Below are 17,524 nucleotides of genomic sequence, written 5' to 3' on the forward strand. Positions count from 1 at the left end.
GTTGTACCCTGCCTAGTTTTTTAAGTTTGTGCCTTTGCGAGTTTTGTCCATATATTAATTTGTTGTCATTGTTGTCTAAATGTCATAGAATCAGAATGGGCTTTATTGCCAAGTATGCTAACACACGGAAAGAAATTGTCATTAGCTTCCAGTGCAAGGAGTCTATAGACTATATAGACTATTATTTGACTCTAAATTATATCTTCAGTTTTAATAATCTATTAAATTATGTTTCTGTATCTCATTTATAACTTTGGTCTTAATTAATAAAGTCTGTTTTTAATTTATTGTTAAGTGTTCTTCCTTTTACAGTTTCACACATTGTTTTCAAGGAAAAACTGAAGCATGCTTTCAAGGCTTTTGGTTGGTTGCAGGAGTTCATGTTAAGGTCTCGTCTGGATCAGAACTATGGCAATAGAAAACACAACGGGCAGCAAGAATGAATTCACGACTGTTTACACTAGTAGAGACAGTCTTGCAAGTATCAAGATTATGATAGTCCTCAGGCAAGGGTGTTTAAAATGATCGTCGTTGGGGATTCAAAGGCTGGAAAGACGTGCTTAACTTGCAGGTTTTGCTGTGGTGTATTTTTCGATAATCCAGAGGCAACAATCGGTGTGGATTTTAGAGAGAGTAACAATTTGGAGAAAAGGCGAGGATGATCTGTACTGCAGGGTTTACTGTCACCTGTTCATAAAGCTGTTTAGACAAGTTGACCTGAATATGATATATTCATATGGGGTTTCTATACTGTGGGTCTATGGTTTCTATTGTTAAAAGTAGTAGTCTAACAATTATTTAAATACGTTTATAAAAAATATCAAAACATTCATTCTTTGACATTATATTATATTTATAAAATATGACAAAACAGACCATAATTCATGCTTTATAATATGTATTGTAATTTATGTAAATATAGGCTACTTTAATACTGTGTTATTTTTACTCTGGTTAATATGAAATATAATATATCATTTTTTGAATGTCTAAATTGGCACATACATATGGCTAAGAAATGCAGAATACTTCATTAGGAACACCTGTACACCTACTTATTCATGAAATTATGTAATCAACCAATCGTGTGGCAGCAATGTAATGTATAAAATTATGCAGATATGGGTCTGGAGCTTCAGTTAATGTTCACATCCATCAGAATGGGGGAAAAATTTGATCTCGGTGATTTCGAACATGGCATTATTGTTGGTGCTAGATGGGCTGGTTTGAGTATTTCTGTAACTGTTGATCTCCTGAGATTTTCACACACAACAGTCTCTAGAATTTACTCAGAATGGTGCAAAAAAACATCCAGTGAGCAGCAGTTCTGTAGATGGAAAAGCATTATTGATGAGAGAGTTCAACAGAGAATGGCCAGACTGGTTCAAAATGACAGAAAGGCTATGGTAACTCAGATAACCACTCTGTACAATTGTGGTGAGCAGAATAGCATCTCAGAATGCACAACATGTGAGGCAAATGGGTTACAACAGTACTAAACCACATCAGGTTCCACCAGTCAGCCAAGAATTAGAAAGCTGCAGTGGGCACATGCTCACCAAACCTGGATAGTGGAAGACTGGAAAAGCATAGCCTTGTTTGATGAATCTTGATTTCTGCTGAGGCACACAGATGTAGGGTCAGAATTTGGTGCCAACAGCATGAATCCATGGACCCAACCTGCCTTATGTCAACAATCCAAGCTGGTTGCGGTGGTGTAAAGGTGTGGGGAACGTTTTCTTGGCACACTTTGGGCCTGTTAATACCAAGCAATCATCGCTTGAATGAAACCGCCTATTTGAGTTTTGTTGCTGGCCATGTGCATCTCTTCATGACCACAAATTACCTATCTTCTAATGGCTAATTCCAGCATAATAATGCACGATGTCACAAAGCAAAAGTCGTCTCAAACTGGTTCACTGACACTGTTCTTCAGTGGCCTTCATAGTCATGTCAATATGGACCAGAATCTCAAAGGCATGTTTCCAAGATCTTGTGGAATCCATGCCACAGAGAACTGAGGCTGTTTTGAGAGCAAAGGGAGGCCCTACCCAGTAGTAGTATAGTGTTGCTAATAGTGCTCAGTGAGTGCATTGTGTATATATGCAAAGATATATAAAAAGACACAAATAATTTAAAACATGTTGACTTTACCCCATTATAGTGTGATTACATGCCCTGCACATTGGGCACGTTGATGGGAAACTGTTTACTACAAAACTGTAACAGCAAAAAAGAAAAAGGCATCATGCTAAATATCAAATAATGATTTTGTTCAAAAGATATTGTAATTAATAAGTTGTATAAAAGTGCAATTACAAGCTTGCACTTTTACAAGAACACAGTTCACAATCTTTCGAGGAAAAAGTCTACTTTCGTTATATAGTTGACCATTGCCTGAATGTTTTTCAAGTGTGTTTTTATTGTGTACACTTATATACCCAACAGCTATTACTCAAAATGGAATTTTTGGAATTCAGTTATTCTAATTTAACAGGATTTTGAACTAGGTGCTTCAAATGAACATACAAACCCATACAAACTAGAGAAAACGAGCAGTTGTGTAATTGGACTTTTGACTCTAAACCTTTTATTTACTGAGATATAGCCCTTGTGACATCGTCCTCATGTGACAACTAGCCCTGGCCTCCTCTGTTACTTTTAAATATCTGCAATGATGCAAATCACATCCTCTTTCTCAGATGCAGATCTGGGACACAGCAGGACAGGAGCGCTTCAGGAAGAGTATGGTGGAGCATTACTACTGCAACGTCCATGCCATCATCTTTGCGTACGATGTGACCAGTCTGGCTTCATTTGAGAGCCTGCCAGAATGGATTGAGGAGAGCTGCCATGACTCAGTCCCTGCAATGGTACCCCGTATTCTAGTTGGAAACAAAAGTGACTTAAGAGGAAGAAGAGAGGTGTCCACTTTAATAACTCAGCGACTTACTGATAGCTACACCTTTCCTTTACTTGAGACATCTGCAAGAGACCATGCAGAATAAGAGCATGTAGATGCCATTTTCCTCACCTTGGCCTACAGGCTGAAGAATCACAAGCCGCCGAGACTGAAACAGCCCAGTGAGAGCAGCTTCATACAACTCTCTGGAGACCAGGGGATGAAGACACCCTGTTATTGCTCAAAATGTCTTTGGAAACATAACATTTGAGTGGGATTTTGGTTTTTTTCTAATTCAGATGATGTTTGATGTATTAGACGAACCTACATTATTTAAGGCCATTATCAACTTCATAAACGCATTCAGTGACATGAAGACCTCACACTATAGAATATGTTATACCATTATCAGTCTGTACTAACTAAACATGTTTTTATAGATATGGTTATTACTATATTGTGACAATTCTTGGATGCTTTGATGACATTTCTCAAGGCAATATGGGGCATTTATGCTGATCAGAAAAACAAAACAAGACAAAAATACACTTTAGCACCCCATTATTATGCACCATAGCAATGAGTCATTTCATACAGATATGGATTGATTACCATTGCATATTTGAGGCTATGGTTACTTTTTCCTCAGTAAACTAGAAATGCTACTTTTCTCATCTCATCAAATAAGTATTGCATGCCAGCTCAAACTAAACTGGAACAGAAACAGATGGACAGTGGCACATTGCTGTAATACTACTGCTGTAACACTAGTGGGCACCACTTTCAAAGTTTTCCACGGCTGGGTTTTAAGCACTTATCTGAAACAAATCAGGTTTCAAAACAAGGAAAAACTAAAAGATGAGTTTATAAAACAAAACATAGGGACACATTTCATGCTGGTTTTCAATTATGTTTGGTGTCTTATACAAATAAGGTAACAATAAATCTTGAACATGTCTCAAAGACATCTTTTTGATTATGAAGACCTTTTTTTGTAAGCAACATCGTATTGCACTTTAAATACACAAGATTGTATCATGTAAAATGAAAAATGGAAAGTAATTATTTTAACATATTTTACAATTGTGATCAATCGGGGTCAAAGATAATTTTTTTGAAATATAAATATCATGGTTCCCTGGTCATGGAAAACCTGGAAAAATCAGGGAGTACTAAAACTGTAAATTCCACGCCTGGCAAAGTCATGAGAATTAATACATCTTTGGAGATATCTATAGTGAATATCGTTTTTTAATTTTTTTAATTTTTTTCATTTAAGATCAGCTCTAAAATATTGAATTGACTAAATGACTAGAAGTGCAATCTCTATAAAAATATGAAATACATATATATGAATTTTGTATGATCTGGGAACTTTCAAATAAGGTTCCATTTGTTAATATTAGTTAACAACATTAGTTAACATGAACTAACAATGAATGATACGTTTATAGCATTTATTAATCTTGGTTGATGGTAATAAAAACAAGTACATTTTTAAATTCAAAAGTTGCATATAAAAACATTAGTGAATGCATTATGAACTAACATTAGCTAACAACAAACAACTGTATTTGTATTAACTAAAATTAACAAAGAGTAATAAATGCTGTAAAAATATATTGTTCGTTGTTTGTTCATGATACCTAATGATTTACTAATGTTACCGATTGGAACCTGATTGTAAATCTTTATTCATGGGAGAGACATGTGAACCCTCAAATTCCTTTCTTAAACTTTTGATATTTTAGGCCAATCCTCACAATAAAAGAGAAAACCACATCAGTAATCATATTGTCTAACAACATTCAGAAACTTCAGAATCAATAAGGGTCTTACTTTTATTTATTTTGTGAACTAAACAGATCTCAGCCAGTAAGTGTCATTTTTGACTCCATCCATGTACATTTAAATCCTAAAATCAACAGGCAAGTGCAGCTGCAAACACATGCCTTGTTTTACCATGTCTACCTGTTAGCCCAAACACCACAAAAAATGTGTGAAGAATGCTTTTTAAAGTCATAAATTATACCACAAAAAATAACAAGCAGGATTTTGACTGATTGTGTTTAAAAAAGTTTACTTTCAAAAGTTTTACTTTTAATGTTGATTGTTACAAAATTGCCAGTCTTGCCAGTGCAAATATATATATATATATATATATATATATATATATATATATATATATATATATATATATCATTGGTGCAATTACCTTTAGACACCACCAGATGTCTGTACAAACATGTCTGGACCAAATCTGAGTCATTATGTGAATGACATCTAACGGACATGACAAGAACACAGCTGATACTGAAAAATGGGATACCTTGAATGTAATACTCAATAAAGTAAAATAAAAAATAACAAACAGAAAACAAGCAAAACAAAAATAGTATTTAGGGAGAATGGATTTTAGATGGGGGGCGGCACGGTGGTGCAGCGGTTAGCACTGTCGCCTCACAGCAAGAAGGTCGTGGGTTCAAACCCTGGTTGCCCCGGCCTTTCTGTGTGGAGTTTGCATGTTCTCCCCGTGTCTGCGTGGGTTCTCTCCGGGTACTCCGGCTTCCTCCCACCATCCAAAAGACATGCAGGCTAGGTTAATTGGTGTCTCCAAAAAAAATTGCCCTAGGTGTGGATGTGGATGTGGATGTGGAGGTGAGTGTGAGTGTATGTCTGTCTATGTGTGGCCCTGCGATGGACTGGCGACCTGTCCAGGGTGTCCCCCGCCTTTCGCCCAATGTTAGCTGGGATAGGCTCCAGCCCCCCGCGACCCTGTACACAGGATAAGCGGTTGACGATGGATGGATGGATGGATGGATGGATTTTAGATGATCTTTTATTTTATAATAAGAATTTTAAGGTATGGCCTATATTCAGTACATAAGTGTCTATGAGCTTGCATAGCTTACTTAGGCCTTTTCTCATATCTATTGCAAAAACTGCATTAAAAAAGATAGATAATAAAAAATGTCTTTTCTGAAGAAGCTGCACATCATATATAATTTGTATAAACATTATTATTTTGCCACGTGGGATATAGAGTATAGCTTATAGGTCTGTATTGGTTATAGGTAGGCCTATAGCTCCTTAAGCCTTAAGCTCCTTAGCTTAAAAATAATAATAATAAAAAAAGGCAATTCTTATAATCCCACCTTTATTTATACACACACACACACACATATATATATATATATATATATATATATATATATATATATATAAACTGGTGGCTAAACGTTTGTAATAATGTTCAGATTTTGCTGTTTCAGAAGGAAATTGTTACTTTAATTCACCAAAGTGGCATTCAACTGATCACAAAGTATAGTCAGGACAATACTGATGTAAAAATACAGACAGCACCATCACTATTTGAAAAAAGTTATTTTTGATCAAATCTAGACAGGACCCATTTCCAGCAGCCATCACTCCAACATCTTATGCTTGAGTAATCATGCTAAAATGCTCTTCCCATTATATCAAAAACAGCTGAAAGCTATTTGGTTCATTAAATGAAGCATAACATTGTTTTTGAGTTGCCACAGTATGCAATAGGCTGGCATGTCTTAACGTCAATATTAGGTCAAAAATGGCAAAAAAGAAAAAAAAAAAGCTTTCTCAAGAAACTCATCAGTCAATCATTGTTTTGAGGAATGAATGCTATACAATGCTTGAAATTGGCAAAAAAAAAAAAAAAAAAAAACTGAAGATGACATACAAAGGTGTACACTACAGTCTTCAAAGACAAAGGACAACTGTCTCTAACAAGGACAGAAAGAGATGTGGAAGGACAGATGTACAGCTAAACAAGAGGATAATTACATCAGAGTCTCTAGTTTGAGAAATAGACGCCTCACATGTCCTCAGCTGACAGCTTCATTGAATTCTACCTGCTCAACACCAGTTTCATGTGCAACAGTAAAGAGAAGACTCAGGGGTGCAGGCCTTATGGGAAGAATTGCAAAGAAAAAGCCACTTTTGAAACAGAAAAAAAAAAGAAAAGGTTAGAGTGGGCAAAAAAAAAACACAGACATTTGACAACAAATAATTGGAAAAGAGTGTTATGGATCTTAACCCCATTGAGCTTTTGTGGGATCAGTTAGACTGCGAGGTGTGTGAGGGGTGCCCGACAAGACAGCCACATCTATGACAAGTGCTACAGGAAGTGTGGAGTGAAATGTCACCTGAGTATCTGGACAAACTGACAGCTAGAATGCCAAGAATCTGCAAAGCTGTCATTGCTGCACATAGAGGATTTTTTTGATGAGAACTCTTTGAACTAGTTTAAGACATTTTTACATTTATTTCAAATTGTAATTGTAATTTTTCACGTTATTAATGTCCTGTCTATACATTGTGATCAGGTGAATGCCACTTTGGTGAATAAAAGTACCTATTACCTTCCATAAGAGCAAAATCTGTACATTATTCCAAACTTGTTTCTGCCAGTGTATATACTGTATATATACACATACATTTTTGTAATAATTCCCAAGTGCTGTTTAATGGAGCAAAGATTTTTTTCAACATATTATGCATAATAGTGTATTTAGGCAACTTAGAGTGTTAATAATACAATATAAATATAATAGAAACAAAATTATAAAATATCTATAGGTCAAAATTATTAGCCCTCAAGTTAGTAACAAGTTTTAGGCATTTCTCCTGAGGAGTTGCAGCCCATTCTTCCTCAGCAAATCTCTCAAGCTCCTCCAGATTTGTTGGTCTCCTGGCATGGACTCTAGTCTTCAGTGTGGCCCACAGATTTTCTGTGGGATTCAAGTCTGGGCTTTGTGCAGGCCAGTCAAGGACGTTCACTTTGGTCATTTGGAGGTAGTTCTTCACCAGAAGTGAGGTATGCTTTGGGTCGTTACCATGCTGGAAGACGAAATGTCGACCCAAACCAAGTTTTGTTGCAGATTTCCTGAGATTGTCTTTCAAAATCTTCTCGTAGTCTTCCTTTTTCATGATTCCTTCGACCCTGATGAGATTCCCAGTTCCCGACGCACTGAAACATGCCCACAGCATTGTACTCCCACTGCCATGTTTAACTGTGGGAACGGTGTTCTTTGGGTTGAGCGTCTCTCCCTTCTTTCTCCAAACAAATCTCTATAGCCAAAGAGCTCTAGTTTTGTCTCATCTGACCAAAGGACACATTTCCAGTATGCATAATTTTTCTCTAGGTTGTCCTTGGCAAACTTCAGTCTAGCTTGGAGGTGTCTCTTCTTCAGAAGTGGAGTTTTTCTTGGTCTGCAACCTCGCAGTCCATTCCTGTGCAGGGCTCTAGTGACTGTCTTCGTTGAGACATCAACCCCAGACTTGGCTAAATCATTCACTAGTGTCTTGGCAGTTGTTCTTGGGTCTTTAGAAACCTCTCCAGTTTTCTTTCCAAGGTTTTTGAAATCTTTCGCTTCCTGCCTCTGCCAGTCTTGTTCTCCACTGTGTGGGTCTCTTCAAACTTCTTGATAATACTTCTCACGGCAGTTCTTGACACCTGAAAATGCTTTGATAAACATGTATATCCTTCTCCTACTTTGTGAGCTTAAACAATTATTTTTCTCAAGTCCAAACAAATTTGTTTTGTCATTGACATGATGACAGTTTTATATGACTTCACTAGTTGTTTTGCAAGATACTAATCCTCAGTTTGAAGTGCAACTTAAAGGCTTGGGGGATTAATTACGTTAATTAGGCAAGTCATTGGATAACAGTGGTTGGTTCCGTAGCGAATGAAACAGATAATTTTTTAAGGGGGCTAATAATATTGACATTAGGAGTTTAACATTTTTTTAAATAATTATTTTATTCCAGGCAAAATTAAATTATTAAGGCTTTCTCCAGAGGAAAAATATAATAAGAAATACTTTGTTAAAATCACCTTGCTCGGTTAAACCTCACTTGAGAAATATTTGAAGAAGAATTGAAATTTCATAGGGGGCTAATAATTATATCTTCAACTGTATATATATATATATATATATATATATATATATATATATATATATATATATATATATATATATATACTTAGATGGTGGCCCTGCGATGGACTGGCGACCTGTCCAGGGTGTCCCCCGCCTTTCGCCCAATGTTAGCTGGGATAGGCTCCAACCCCCCGCGACCCTGTACACAGGATAAGCGGTTGACGATGGATGGATGGATGGATGGATGGATATACTTAGATGCACAGGTAGTGTCTAAACCTACTGGGCATTACTGCCTGATGCAACTTACACACTTTTTTTTTAAGGATTTAAGCTTTTCAATGCTTATGAAAATTAAATGTGTAAATGTGTAAATCTATAAAAAAAAAAAAGTGAATGAGCAAAACTGCATAAGTGAAACCATTTGGACACACTTATGTCACAGATATCCCTGAAGGTTATTTTTGTATTACTGTAATACACCTTTAGCTGACCCAATGCCTTTATGATGGGATTACTTGGGCTATTAGCTGTACATATTTCCTGTAACATTAAGTGCTGGATTGCTGATAAAAACATTGCAACAAGTGAAGTCATCACAAATGGGAGGGCGGCAAGGACTGATTTATGGTTAAAAATAAAGTAGCATTGCATTGATGTACTGCGTGTGTCGTAGTAGCTGTTAACAAACACATTCTTTAACGGGAATGACGCCAATAGATGTAACATACACGGAAGAGTAAAACAGGCGTGAGTGATCCTCTCTTTGGCGACGCGTTTCCCACGTCCCACCCGTCTCCACCCCCCTCCCAGAGACGGGAATATTTAAAACAACCCCACCGCAGTGCAAGCGCAGAAACTGAGAGCACCCATGATAAGTGAGGACTGTGTCTATTCAAAAGGGATACCATAAGGACTTGCTGTCTTATATCTTATATTTCGGAAGAGGACAACTAAAAGACCTTACATCGAAGATGATGTCTCCAAAGATAAAGTCACAGAGTAAATGTAAGCTTGTCTTAAATTACCTTTAAACGATTAAATGCATAGTAGGACTGGTAAACATACATTCGAAACATTCGAACTCAATGACGTACATGCTTATCTGAGTGAATTGACATGACGAAATAGCTTTAATTTTGTTGCAGTTTTTGAAACAAATCTTACGTTTAATTTCTAGCATTTCTTGAGGACGACGTCGACCTTAATGCAGTGTTGTGTGAGTTCGACGCTGTCATTGAGGATTTTTCGTCCCCCGTGGAGAAGAGACACTTCAGATATGACGAGCACTTGAAAACAATGAAGAGACGGAGCAGCGCGAGCGTCAGCGACAGCGGCATCAGCGACTCAGAGAGTGAGTACAAAAGTGCATTTGACGGGTTATTATTCCAGATAGAAACACATGTGCTCTTGCCCTTAAATCATTATCTCTGCGTCACCTCTTAAAGCTCAGCTTCAGAAGTTACAGTGTAGCATACATTAACTTATCTAATCTTATCCCTCACCACAAGCACAAAGAACAGCTTTTGTTTATGTTAACTTGTCTTTTAAAAGAAAGACTTTAATTTCTTCCTTTGGGGTCTGGAAGATTCATGAAACATTTATTTTTTTATTCATGAATATGGTGACCAGATTCTTGCTTGTGGAATTTGGTACATCCCCCTCCTAGCAAAAATGAGATGAGACATATCCTTACCTAGGCGCAGATCAATGCAAAGTAGAGTGTGCATCCGCATCTGTAACAGTTGTCACCTTGTACTTTTTGCTGGCAGCTATTTTTCTCAGTGTGCACTTGCTTTCAAGAGTTTATCATAAAATGCAGAGCAGTCCTGTCCAAAATTAAGACATACCAAAAGCATTGCTTTGCATTGTCAAGATTTATCCGGTGTCCATGTTGCGTTGACACCGAAGCTGATGGTCTTGCCCTCCAGCTCAAGAAAAACGTCAGTCCATCTCTCAGACACGGCTGTCGTGTTCATGTTCCACCACTGATGCGACGAGTGACAATGTTTTTCACGCAAGCCCACTCATCAAAGAGCGTGGTTTCGTCAATCAAACTGAGAGTAGAAGTGTTTGAGGCTGCTCTGAATGTCTTTCCACTCTGGGATGTCTCTCAGTAGGGCCCGCACAAGTTTTTCTGTGTTCTCCAATGAGCGGCTCCAATTTTGGAGGTAATCCACTGATGCTGAATAAAAGTTTCTTGACATCATCAACACACACACAAAAGACATCATTCGCTCGCATGTCACCAGCTTCAACCAAGCTTGGCCTGCAAGACTTTTCTCAGGTCATGAATGTGCAAAGCCAATTCTGTGGCTGATTTGTGGTCTTGCTCTACTATCTCCTGTGCACGGTTAAAAGTGGCTGTTTGCTTGAGTGCAAAGCCAATCCAAAGTTTGGTGCAAGGATCACTGAAAAAGAAAATGTGCAGTATTCTTTCAAGAGCTGGACCGAGAGAGGAAACGTGTTGCCATGCTGCAGTAATATCTGATAGTCCAGCTGTACAAAAGTGAGTATGTTGCATATGACAGCTTCAGATTTGGTGCGGGCAGAAGAACATTTCGGATCATACAATTTCTTGATCAATTTCACAGTGCAGTCAGCTGACCTAAAATTATGGATGTGTGCAACAGAATGATAAGCAAAAAGTCCTTCTCTTGCATGCACCTTGTCAGATTCGGAACTTATCGCTAACACTTGGCATGGCACACTTACTTTTAGCAGCATCCTCATGCTTATTTGTATGAACATGCTGATACTGATCATTTCAAAATGACCAAATACCATCAAATTATTCGGCTTGGCCGATATATCGGTTTATCGTTAGTCAGTTCTAATATCTGTTCAGGGACACAGGTTCACTATAGGTGTTTTTCCATATTTTGCACAGTTATCGGCCAATAAGGATAATCTGAATATCACCAAATATTGTCTAATTGTTTGGCTAGGCTGATATGTTGGTATACCACTCTAATATCTGTTCAGGGACGCAGGTTCACTGTAGGTGTATTCCAACATGTGGAAATATTCAGCTTTCAGTTGGAGATTCTCCTTGTGCGAAACTCACACAGACCCTGCCAAACACCTTGAGACAGACTGGATCTAAGCACAGCATGAAGGTCCAACACACAAGCCAATATCAAAGAACGAGTGCCAACTCAGACATTTTGTGGAGACTTTAGGGTATTAATTTCAAGGCAAATACTGACTTTTTACTTTTTCTGAATCCCATTATATCAGAACCTCTTTGTGTATGGAACTTCTGATGGGAATGACAACTTGTATTCAGAAAGACGCACTGGAATGTGCAAAGGTTTTTTTTGTGGACATCATGAATAGATATGTAGGAGTTTTATTTGATAGTTTATAAGTGCATAAAATGGTTGGCAACAAGTGATCTCTTTTCCCCTCCCATTTACTTCTGGAACAAACAAGGAAATGTGACAGACTCTATGGCTGGATAGTAAAATATACTCTGGCACCATTACTGATTCTGCAACTACATGTTGGATTCACTCAAGCCTGACGCCGTTTTGACACATCTGCCATTGATCTAGTTCAGTGGTTCTCAACTGGTTTTGCTTCAGGAAGAAGACTTTGCATTAAACATCAAGTGACACCCCAACGCAGTTCCAAAATTGTTTATTGCACAGAAGTAACAAAAATGTGTTTAAAACCAGCCATTGAAATTATTAAAATGACCATGAACTGCATATTCCCAAGCCAAAAAAATTCAAAATTACTAACATGAAATAGGCTAAATAGTAACATTTACAATTGTGTAAATACATTAACAACAGTCAAAGTGTAATTTACCAGTAAAACACACACAGCAGTATTTTTTATTATTAGCCATATTACAGAGTGCCACTTGAATTTGCACTAAAATACTGAAGAGATTCAAAGTCTGTTCATTTTGCTATCCTAACTATGCACAATTATATGGTTTGTTGCATTTGATCATTTGTATTATCTGAATATTTTTCCCGCCATCTGTGACCCAATCAGAACAGACCTGTGACCTACAGTATTTTTGAGTTGCAACCCTTTCAGTTGTGAACCAGTGATCTAACGCAAGCAGTGTCAGTTGAGAGGACCTCTGTACTTTAGTATTCTACCAGTTGATAGGCTGAAGCCCAGAGACAGGAGAATCTAATGCCTGAGGTGGCAGTAAAGTTGAGCTTCTGTGTAATGGCACGGCCGCTTTGCCATTTACTGAGCGCAGGGCTAAGAAACATAATTTTTTTTTCAGCCAGAGTGTGGCATACTGGCCCAGCTCTTAGGTTTTAAATGAACCTACTTGAGGGTGGGTCACGGTTGAAATAGCTTTGAAAGTGTTATCGTGAGTGTGTGGAAAGAGAGAGGCTGTTATTAGAGGAATATGCATTGATTGCAAAATATGCATTGATTGCTAGCACAGATTAACCCCTCCCGAACATGCCCTACCCCCTCCGGTTACGGGTCACTGCACATGTTTGACAAGCCTGTGTGCTAGAGTTAGTGATTCTCAACTGGTTTTGCTTCAGCACCCAGATTTTACATTGAACATCAAGTAGTGACTAAACACTTCTAAAGTTGTGTATTGTACAAAAGTGAATAAAAATGTCTTTAAAATCAAACAGTATAATTCACTAAAACAATGATGTATGCTAAATAAATAAAAAAAAGGTTTCTATATGGTCCTTAAATGTAGATGGTACAGATACATACAGGAAGCATCAATTTTTTTACTGACTTCCTCTGTGTCGTTTTCCTTTTGTATTAGGTGCAGAATCCTTGAACAGGAACAGTTTCAGCTTTAGTGACGAGAAACTCAACTCTCCCTCTGTCTTCTCCCCTGCATCAAACAGTCCCTTAGTCTCTCCTAAACGTACGTTAAAATTTATATATATATATATATTTTGTATTGCATATTTAACTCTAATCAGTCAGTTTTAGGTTTATTTGCTTTACTGTATGTGTTGATCAACTGTATATTGTTCCTTTCAGCTAAACTTGGAGACACAAAAGAGCTAGAGGACTTCATTGCAGACCTTGACAGAACATTAGCAAGTAAGTGCTAAATTATGCTAATTTTAAAACAATGGAGCTTTGTTTTGGGGACAAATGTTGATGCATGATTTACATACATTGATGATCATCAGTTGCAGACCAATACAAAGCATGTATGTATTTATCCCAGTCAGTTTCTCCATAGAACATCTTTTTAAAATTCTAGTGTTGATTTTGAAGATGCGCTACACGGACTACTTTCACTTTTGTGCACCATCTCTGTTTTTACATAAGTGTCTCCTGCTAAATGCGTTTAGATACACTCCTACCTCAAACGTCAATGCGGGAGAATATGGTGGCGGATGCAGCGAATTGGCCCCCATGTGAGTTAGGGGCCAATGGTGTTTAGTCCATGCAAGCCCGGTAGCTGCTGAGCTCTTGCCGTGATATCTGTTTTCATGATTACAGCAACTTCTCTGATTAGTGGATTAGTGTAGTTCTTCACTGAAAATGTTTAGAAATTAAAAACGATTTTCTAAATTAAGTTGAATTAAGTTTCTTCTAGTGCCCAACTCTTAGTCTTTATACTTTGAGACCATGGGAGAAAACTCTTGTATCTGAACTCTCAGAGTTCTGTTTCATAAACTTGCTGAATGGCACCAAGTCTGGTGTCAATCACACGGTTTAGTTGATTTGTTTTGGAACGCTCCATTTGCAGCCTAGAGTGCTGTAACTTGCCCCAGAGAGATAGGAATGCATCTGTGTATTCTATATTTTAATACAGATCTATCCTTCAACAACAGCCTCTTTGCATGGCCTGTACTACATTATGACAGATTCATAAAACAATCCACACTTAAATGTGCCCAGCAGACTGTTAAATTCGGACTAAAATGACATCGGACCTTATTAAAAAATACTATGCAAAGCGGCAGGTGCTACACACAACCAAAAAAAACAGTGCAAGATTTGACAGACATTTTTCCTCATTTTAGTCTTTCCCTAATTTTAGTCTGTACGTTTTCATAGTACAATGAACTCTTCAATCTTAAAAGATCAAGGGAAATCTGATCCCTCATGATATGACCCATTTAAACATTTCCCTATGGTCTTATGAATCTACTAAATGTTCTTACATTCATACATTGAGACTGCTAATGAAAGGTATGCTTATTGGACTGCAGTGTTTCTGGTGGGGCTGTCCATAAAAGGAAGAGGCCCCCCACCCTGAGAATAACCTTGCCACCCGAGGACCCACAGATGTACTAACTATGCCCCCTGCTTGCCTGTCTTTCTCCAGGCATGTGAGTTTGGAGACGAGAAGACTGGGGCCCACCACATTGTAGCTCTGCCATGAGAAGACGGCCAAACTGCACCTGCCAAACCTGAACTACTGTGAAGATGGAGAAGACATGGTCATGGTTTAACATACTAAACGACTATGGAGTCATTTACAAACACCTATTGGACACTTGCTCTCATAAACGCACAGAAAGAACGTATACCGATCAGCTACAACATTAAAACCACCTGCCTAATATTGTAAGATTATTTAAATAGCTTTTTATAGATATATATATTTGTACATTTATAGAGTTGGTAATGTAAGTTTATCTGTAATACCATTTTTGTGAATATATATTTTGTATTACATGTAAATATTGTCTCTAAATATGTCGCTTTGCTACAAGAAGCCTTTTCTGTATGAGATATTGCATTATTAATTGAGTTTGAACTCATGAGCATAACATGAGTGTAAACTTAATTCTGAATTCATTGGAAAAACTGGAAAAGTGATATATTGTATTTAATACAACTAATGTCCTCAATTGTTTAAAGATGAAAATAGATTTGATCACATGTTTCTTTGTATTATTTCATGATGTCATGCATGAAAACGCATCAATTACAGTATGTCTTGAAGGAATGTTCACAAAAATAATTTCTTGTCTCTCGTCTCGTCTCGTTTATAAAAAACAAAAAATCATATTATTGAAATGAATGGGGCCAGGTCATAAACATTAAAATATGCATTGTTTTAAAAGTATAGCCACAAAGCGTAAACATTATACTAACCTTTGTTATCATGATAAAATGTATCACACTAAAATCATGTTAACATACATGTATATAATGTTTGCGTCTTGTGGCTATACTTTTGAGTGTGTATTTATGGACTGGCCACATTCACTTCCATTGTAAGTGCCTTACTGTAACCCTGATTTTAAATAAACGTAGAAAGAGTTGAAATTATTTTTGTAGTAATCAAAATTATGCCACAAAAGCTGTCACTTATATTGAACCTGGAACATTATTTTAACCAGACAAGACTCCATAAATCAACAAACAATAAAAGCTAAAAGATGCAGCTTAGATTTGCAAATTTTTGGCAACACAAGCAACTATGACAGTTGGCTATGCAACAAAGTTGAGGACAGTACAACACTATTCAAATTAGAAGCGAAGCTGTGACTACAAATGAGAGGAGGAATGGTGGAGCAAACATGATCTACTGTCTGATACATTTGGATAAAGCAGTTAAGTAGAAATGCCTACTAGCATTTACATCGATTTGCAACCTGCAACAATTTAACATGCTGTCAGTGTGAACGGCCCTTTGGAGTTCCTGTCCTAATCAACTTTGATGAGCGATTGGAAAATATTACATTAAATATGTACATTAAACATCAAATATGTAAAAACGTCACGTCTACATCTAGAGATGCAAGGGTGTGACTTATGCAATTTAATATTTTACATTGATTCTATTGGACCCCCTCTAGATTGTATAGGCTTGGTCTTAAAGACACGCCCACCTGCTGGCGATGCCAATCAGAAGATGGAGACACAACCCATGTTTTTTGGGGGTGTGTTAAGATCCAAGATTTTGGTTGAGGGTTCAGAGTTTTATGTGTAAATTTCATTTTGCCCTATTTTAGGCGATGGGGTGGTCATCAATATAGGGGATAAATACATAAAATACATTGTAGTTTTAAATTTATGATTTTTTTTATCTATTCTTCAGTGTTTCCTATTGTCTGTTTTTAAATTATTTTTATATATATATTTTTAAGCGTGTATACTTTCATTTTGTGTTCGACCACTGGATTTTTTGTACGTTTATGTTCTGTTTCTTCAGTCCTGTTTTGTGAATCAATAAAATGTTAATATAAAAAGACAAAAACAAATAAAAAACATCAAATTTGATCTGATTGGCTGTGCTTGCACAGACTGATCATACAATGAATTCGACGACAGTTGGTTGAAAGTTTTGTTGCTGAAATCAGTCCTTGCTTACTGAAATACGATGCAATGTCACCAGTGGCTGGAAGCTGGAAGTGTTGTTGAACCTATGGGCACATGTGTGCTCCAGATTCTAGGTGAAATGTCTGAAATGCAGAGTGGCGCCAAGCATGTTGTAGCTTTAGGTGTAAATGATGTAATACAGTCGACAGGAATGCATGTTTTTTTAAACTCTACCACCAAACCCCAACCCTAAACCTAACCAAGAGTGGAGTAATAATGTAATTTTATAGAGAAAATGCAACCTCCGAATCACGCTCACAATTGTTAACGTGAACGTGATTACTTCCTGAATCCTACAGGACTAGAAGATGTCTCTGAGTTTGCTCATGCAACACACTAACAGTGGCACTACACGGAAATGTGTTTGCACTTGAACTGATGCAAAAATCTCTGATGGGGA

The 17,524-nt window shown here is 37.2% G+C and overlaps 1 protein-coding gene and 1 pseudogene across 1 annotated transcript; both read left to right on the top strand.

Annotated features, from left to right (window-relative positions):
• The first annotated feature begins 408 nt into the window (after positions 1–408).
• Positions 409–3,849, top strand: LOC127659320 (ras-related protein Rab-33B-like; annotated as a pseudogene).
• A 5,840-nt stretch (positions 3,850–9,689) lies between these two features.
• LOC127659321 (regulator of cell cycle RGCC-like) lies at positions 9,690–17,070 on the top strand. Its single transcript, XM_052149094.1, has 5 exons — positions 9,690–9,834; positions 10,007–10,180; positions 13,592–13,696; positions 13,816–13,878; positions 15,119–17,070. Exons 1-5 carry the CDS (start codon positions 9,801–9,803, stop codon positions 15,124–15,126), a joined length of 384 nt encoding a protein of 127 aa, XP_052005054.1. The 5' UTR covers positions 9,690–9,800; the 3' UTR covers positions 15,127–17,070.
• Positions 17,071–17,524: the final 454 nt, after the last annotated feature.

The sequence above is a fragment of the Xyrauchen texanus genome, chromosome 18 (assembly GCF_025860055.1).
Source record: "Xyrauchen texanus isolate HMW12.3.18 chromosome 18, RBS_HiC_50CHRs, whole genome shotgun sequence".
Classification (NCBI taxonomy): domain Eukaryota; kingdom Metazoa; phylum Chordata; class Actinopteri; order Cypriniformes; family Catostomidae; genus Xyrauchen; species Xyrauchen texanus.

Bases quoted from the DNA above. Each gene is read 5' to 3' on its own strand.
- LOC127659321 (XM_052149094.1), top strand. From the start codon at position 9,801: ATGATGTCTCCAAAGATAAAGTCACAGAGTAAAT. The intron at 9,835-10,006 runs GTAAGCTTGTCT...TTTAATTTCTAG, and splicing joins GATAAAGTCACAGAGTAAAT to CATTTCTTGAGGACGACGTC. The intron at 13,697-13,815 runs GTACGTTAAAAT...TGTTCCTTTCAG, and splicing joins TCCCTTAGTCTCTCCTAAAC to CTAAACTTGGAGACACAAAA.